The sequence below is a fragment of the Phaethon lepturus genome, unplaced genomic scaffold (genome assembly GCF_000687285.1).
Source record: "Phaethon lepturus isolate BGI_N335 unplaced genomic scaffold, ASM68728v1 scaffold10719, whole genome shotgun sequence".
In the NCBI taxonomy this organism is placed as follows: Eukaryota; Metazoa; Chordata; class Aves; order Phaethontiformes; family Phaethontidae; genus Phaethon; species Phaethon lepturus.
In genome coordinates this window covers 82759-89882 of record NW_010562750.1, presented here as the reverse complement: position 1 = coordinate 89882, position 7124 = coordinate 82759, and the positions used below count along the sequence as shown (strand labels likewise).

The 7124-nt window shown below is 38.2% G+C and overlaps 1 protein-coding gene across 1 annotated transcript in view; it reads right to left on the bottom strand.

Annotated features, from left to right (window-relative positions):
- Window positions 1-6879: 6879 nt before the first annotated feature.
- PDPN (podoplanin) overlaps window positions 6880-7124 on the bottom strand; it is a 15426-nt gene continuing 15181 nt past the window's right edge. Inside the window, exon 5 of the mRNA XM_010294378.1 lies at window positions 6880-6995. Within this exon, the coding sequence (XP_010292680.1) occupies window positions 6880-6995 (116 nt within the window). The remainder of the gene's footprint in view (window positions 6996-7124) is intronic.

The window sequence follows — 7124 nt, the reverse complement described above, 5'->3', positions numbered from 1 at the left end:
ATCCTTGTGTTTGTGCTGCGAGATCCCAGAGGACACTTCAGAACTATGATTCTGTGATAACCTGAAGTGTAGACCAGGAAAAGATCAGACTGGTGACCTGGAGCCCTGTATGGCTGACCTGGGACAAATGATTTGAGACAAACTTCTAATCTTTCAGAAGGAAACATTTCTAAGAATTCTTTCCCCTGATGCGAGTTTATCTGAATACTCATGTGCCTTAACATCTGAAGTAGCCCCACAGGTGGGCAAGTCCATTGTTTCATTTTAGCTCAATCTGGAAATGTGAATGAATAGTAAATTTTAGTGAAGACAATGTTTTGCAGTTCTCTACTTGCCCTACTTCCATTTTTACACTTTTTTTCATGGATGGCACTGTTTGGTTTTGAACTCTCAAAATCAATCATCCTTGCCGAACAGAACACAACCTTGAAAATGCATGGAATGTGCAGCTCTCCTTGCCTGCTAAGACACTTGCCAATTTAGCATTTACCAGAGCCTGAAAATCTGACTTCTCCAGCCTGGAAGAGCCTAACAAGCTACATGATTGAATGGGGATCTTTGTGTTGCAGTCCAACTGTTTGTTGCAGAGCAGGGGGAGCTGTGGGTTTGGTCCAATGCCTAAATCCACAAGGCCTGGACAAAGACACATGGCTAGTGTGATGCTGGGTTTATTTATACGTAAATGTCTCCATGCTGCAGCTGTGAAAAAAGTACAAAGCACTAATTCAAACTTCACATTATGGCACCTAGTGTCAAGTTATATATCAACTATTACCTTCTATATCCATCAGTAGTTGTCTAACAAAACTAGATGCTGAGAACTTCAGTATGTTTAATACATTAGGTTAAAAAAGCTGTCTGGAAAAGGATGGGTATGGTTAATCTGACACTTAATCTAGTTAACTAAATGAGTATGAATAGCTATAACAATGTCTTCAGGCATGGTGTAGGCCAGTTATAACTTAAGCTTTAAATTGCAATAGTATCTACACTACAAAACTTACAATGGTGGAGGAGAAATTATTTTTAGAGGGAATGTTTTTTCATCAAAAACAGAGCATAATTCTGACCTGAGGATTCTTGGTAGATTCAGTAGGTTGTTTTTCCCCTGTGTCCTTTGTTGGATTTTATATTAAAGAATATTAAGGATCATGCTATCATAAAACATAATGGAACATCACTTCATTTGAACTAATATGAAGCTGTGACAGGACTAATGTTTAAAGATTCCTGGGTTTTCACTTACCTGTGGTTATAACCCTTGGCAAGTCACTTAATCTATGTATCCTACTCGCCTGAACTGGAGGTTGTACTTGTTATCCTCGTGTGAATCATACATCAGTGCTTTTGAGTTTGAACTTTACAGAAAGTGTTAATGTGCACGTTGTACTTGGTTTTTAAGGAAATAATATGTGGTTGAGAGAGCATACTGCAGGTGCTCTTAAAACAGTGTGTAATTATATCTAAAAGCAATTGCTGCATGTTTTAATTGGTATTTAACTATAAATGAACACTTTTCAAATTTATAGGAGCACCTTGAGATCTGCATAGTTCTTCTGGTTCATATTTAATTATTGCTAGTTTTACTGAATTCATTATTTTGATGTTTTCTGTTCTTACAGTGAAAACATGCCGCTGTACCGATGCCTAGAAGTATTATAAATATTGATGCATCAAATCATTGCTTTCATAGTATACTACTGCTGTATATCTTCCTCACAGACACAAATACAAGGGGATAACTATGTTTATGGTATTTTTCAGTGACATCTGGCATTCTCACAGGAAGCCTGGTGCCTGCTTGTCTGTTAGGGAGAGCCACATTTATGACTCAAAGCCAAGCTGCAAAAGGGAACATTGCTGTTACTAACTATAAAGGAATGAATGTGATCAGGAGTAAGGACTTTAAGTTGAAAGCAAGTGTTGATATATTGAATGTTGTTCCCTGTGATTAAAACTTAAACCTGGCCAGCTGGTGAAAGTATGGAGCTGTTGTTTCCTGATGCATTCTCATGTGTAGGAAGTCTCCTGACCTTGGGCCTTGATTCTGCAGGCATGTATAACTGATCATTCATTTCAGCTTACAGAAGTATTTGCCCTAGGACAATGTGCTGTTTGACTTCTTGCAAAGCAGAAAAGTTCCCATCTTCCTCATAAATTCTACCAAAAAACATGTAGCTTCTGTTCGATCTACCTTTGAACTCCTGGACTAATAATGGGAAGCTAGATAATACAAGTCAATGAAAGCTCAGTCACGGCACGCTGCAGCAGTTTGCATATGGAATATAGACCTCTGCATGGATTTTTAGTCTATCTCTAGAACATTTGTATCATGGAGTTACAGAAGGGAATTAAGAATTCTTCAGTAGCGTATGAATACGTAACAAATATGATGAAGCTTTTTGTGAAGGTGTTGTTTCTTGAGTTTGCTTGAAGCTGCCTGGGAAGTTCTACATTTTGGATTTCTAGGCAGCAAGGCAGTAAGAATCATCAGGATGTTAAATGTATCAGTGTAGCAGCAGTTGCTGTTTCTTCGTGTTGACAGAATAATGGAGGTCTTTTGATTCTTCAGAGCCCTTACTTTCTTTAGCCATTTACTGAGTAAATGGGTCTTCAGAGTCATCTTCAGAGCTGCCTTCTTCAGAGCCCTTACTTTCTTTAGCCATTTACTGAGTATCCTGTACTCCAGCTGATAATCAGAGGGAAATTAATGTCTTCACATTTTCATCAAGTTCAGATTTAGTACAATTAGCACAATATTTAATACCGAGTCTCCAGTGCTGGAAGCTGCCCAAATAATGTTTTGGTGGAGCATGGGCCATTTGGTTAGGGGCTGATTTTGCCTAAGACTAATAAAACTTTCCTTAAACTCAAGGGCAGAATATAAAGCACGGTTAAGACCAGAAAACTTAGATAGTTGGTATATGAAGTTAAAAGGGCTCTGAGAGATTCTGGAGTTGGAGCAAAGCAACGGTTTGCTTGAGCAGGATGCAAGCTGTTTGACACTCGGGTTCTGTACATGATCCAGGAAAACTTGGAACTCCCCAAAAAGGTGGTCTGCTCTAATGCTATGCATTTTTCAAATGGGGTCTTCTTCTGGCTTAACCAATATTCAGAACTGGCATAAGAACGGTTTTCTCATTTCATGGTATTTGCACATTAGCAGCAACTGAGCTGGTGTGGAAGAAACTGGTGACATCTGTGCTATTCCCCACAACAATGAATAATTCATAATTCCATGTGGCATGCATTTGGTCAGACATCAAGTGCATCTTATGGGGTAGTTTCCAGTACAGACAAGAAGTTGCCAAATCTAGAGTAACAGAATTTACTATTCTTTTACATTGCCACAATGAGGAAAAGCTGTAATCTTTTTGTTTTCATGGGAGTTTATGTGCATCTTTTGCCAATTCATACAAGTCACACAAGCAAATAGAATAGTCATGCATGAAACTTTCAAAAACCAGTGGGATGTATGGACACTTGGAAACAAAATACCTGAAGTAATGTGGCCCCTTTACTGTAACCTAAAAGTACAGGGGCAAAGGGTGCTAGTGTGAAAAGGTAAACTCTTTCTAGCCAAGACAAATGTCTCCAACTGAACTGAGTCACAGCAAATGGAAAGTGTATTAGGGTGTGTATGAATTGTGTTTCAGGGATGGGACCTCGTGTGTTCATCTGCAAGAGACTGCAGACGTGCTGTCTTGAAAGATAACTGATATAATATACCAGAACTTTCACAATTGTTTGGGTAAACTGCATGACTGTTACATGAGTAATGCTCCAATGAGTCATAGGCAAAAAAGTTACTGACACTTAAGTTAAATAAAGATGTCTTTAAAAAAAGTTAAACTGAGGTCCGGTGGCTTTAAGAAAGACAGTGAAAACTTTGCAGCCTACTTCAAGTCCACTTTTGGGGCTTGCATTTTGTACTGTAAAAATGCCCAACATGAATTTAGCATTAGTAAAGAACTGACTTAAGATATACCCTAGGTTTAAACTTGTTACAGATTTATATATAGTGCATATATTACTTTGCACACTGGTATCATTAATCTTTCCCTTACTTTAGTTTTATGCAGCTCTTGAGTGTAATCGGAAATAAACCACATGAGATTATGCTGGATGTGACACATAAATGTATTATTCCATGGTATTGTACTACTGTGGACAAATTCTGGGATGCATATGCTCTGGTCTCTGAACTTGCACTACATGGCTTTAGTACTTGAATCCAAACACATGGCAAATTCCTTAATGTTAGCTGCATCCTTGGGGGGGTGTTTACATGTGCTACACTTTCACTCCACATGTAACAACCTTGATTGTGTTTTATCAGAGCAGACTCTCAAAACAAGGTATACAAGTTAAGGTATATTTCAGTTTCATTATAAATAGCCTACCTGTGGATACAGCTTGTAATGTGATGGGAATAGTTATTCAAGGGGGAAGTCATTCCTGTGGGAAAAATTTAGTTTAGAATCTTCCTTTAGTAAGGAAGAGAATGACTGCTCCAGGTGTAGTATTGCTAGGTGTATAAGCTCAGCACCTTGGAGACAACTGTATTTACTGACAGAGCTACGGAGCAAAACCTTGTATCCAAACGTGCTTTAATTCAGAGATTCTCAAAAAGTCTAAATTCACACTTCAGAAAACTAGTTTCTTTTTATAGATGAGACCAAAAAAAAGCCCCAATATCTGGAAATCACGGTCCTTGGATCTAGCCTGCAGTTTTTCACAGAATAGACCGGTCTGAAGATAAAGCTTACTACTCATTGGTCATCACAGACTGAGTGCCCCATTACATGCCCCATTAGAACTGCACTAAAAAGACCTTGAAATTATTGTTTTCCCTCACATGTTTGGTTTTGATGATAGTTTCATTTATCAGTGTCAAATGAGTTGTCTTGTCAGTGCAGTAGCTACAACCAAGTAGCAAAATAATTTTAGGAAAATTGAGGGAAGTTTAAAACATTTTATAAGTTTTCTAAAGAAAATAAAGAACAATTATTGTATAAGACAATTTACATCATAGTTTTTATTTCCAAAGCTTGGATTGATATGAGAGTTCATGGCACATGAAAGGAACAGAAGAGCAAATCTAGGTAAGTTGACATGTTTAGCAATTATTGACCATATGGATTATTGTGATTTTTACACCAAACATGATGCATTGCAGCCACCTGACATACAAAGCCTTTGCTCTGAACTGTGTGCATCCAGGTACAGCTGCACTAAATATGCCATAGAAAAGTTGTAGAGTCCAAAGATGTGTTATATCTCACTAACATTTTCTAATTTAGTGTTGCACATCTGTTATCAACAAGCCAACTATACAGTTAGAAAATGAGACAGTTGCAAAGAAAAATGTATGCACTAATTCAAAAGCTTCAACATGTCAGCTCTAAAGTGTGCTGAGTAACTGGTTAAAGTGACCCATCAAAATTGGGTATTTTCCAAGCACCCTTTAATTCAGGATGTGTATTTCAATCCCAGCCTGTCTCTGCAACAGGAGAAGACAGGAAATTCCTGGTGCGACAGTCAGATGAGCAAGCTCTTGGGTGGTAGGTCAGTTCCAGCTGGGCCTACCATATTTTGCCACATAATAACATAAGTATCAAGAGCAGAAAATCTGTATCAATGGTGGAAAAACTTTTAGCTTCCAATATCTAATATTTTCTAAAATTGTAAATAATTGGTTGTCTCTGAAGCTAATTCCTCCTTTTTGATACATCATTTGGTAGATAAACATGCCACAAGCAGTTAACGAGCCAAAAACACTTAAAAGATTCTGCATATGCTTTTTAAAGAAATGCATAAAATACAATGTGAAATAATCTTTGCTGGTAGCATTTAAAAATCAAGCTAGCATCTATTACCTGCAAATCACATTTCAGATGTAAATCTCATTACTGCTGGGGGTTTTCTTAGTGCATAATCTTTTCCTTTAGTAAATTCCTGGTTAGTAAAACTCCTATGAAATGTTCCATACTTTTAGACAGTCTGGTGAGGCGGTGTGCGGGGTGGGGGGGGGGGGGGGGGGGGCGGGGGGGGAGGAAGGTGTCCTTAGGGTTGCGTGGGATCCCCATAGATCTGGAATTCTTTGACCAGATTTTTCATGGATCATCTTCTCACATCAGTATGGGAATAGTCTTTAGTTCTTATAAAATAAGAAGCATTTGTATTTTCTGGTGTAGAATGGAGTTGTTGCTTGTTTCAACTATGTTCAGGGCCTGTTAAACAAAAGACATAGATGTTTTATTGTTCATAGTTACCCAAATGTGTTAGTTATGTGATCTTTTTCCCCCTCTCTCATTGTCTTTCCTGTCACCACTGTATTTCTCTTCCCAGTTCAGATTTTGCTTTCTCCTATCTATGTCACTGGAAGTACAATTTGTTTCCTGCCACTGGCTAATGCTGGGTGAATAGTATTTGGTAAATGTAGTGTGGTTTTTGGAGTTTGTAAACTAAAGTTTGATTTGCATGGCACCTATGAATCTTGCTGGTACCAAAATAGTTTCTACAAATGTCCAGAGTAATAAGATAAAGATCACTCGTCAGTATTCACATGTTGTCCAGCTCTTCCAGAAGTTGGTCCTGTAATACTTCATAGTGAATTTTACCTCTGCAGTAGAGTAATCCAAAATGCATGCACCTGATGAATATCATAAAAGCATGCATGCAGTATCTGACACACTTTTCTGAAGCACGTGAGGGAGTTTAGCTCACCCATGTCACATTGGCAGCTCTTGCTGAATCAGTAGGCACTGTGTAACATGAAAATAGGTTATTTTGTCAAAACGGAAGCATTAGAAGTTTGATTCCTGTGACCTTGCTAAGAGAATGATTCTTGTTTGAGAAGCCTGATTAGCAATTTACTTACGAGTACCTGCCTGACATCTTCCTTACAACAGCAATTATTATTCCTGCAAGGATTCCAACTGCAACTATGATTCCAATAATTATTCCAACCAGTGCAATTGTTTCCAGACCACCTGAAAGAAAAAATGGGGAATGTTAGCATGTTTCTCATGGAGACCATAGATAAGAGGCTACTGATAGAACTGACACTGTTCTGCTGCATCCCACTCCTTGGGGAAAATTTCCTTACGTCTTGGGAACTC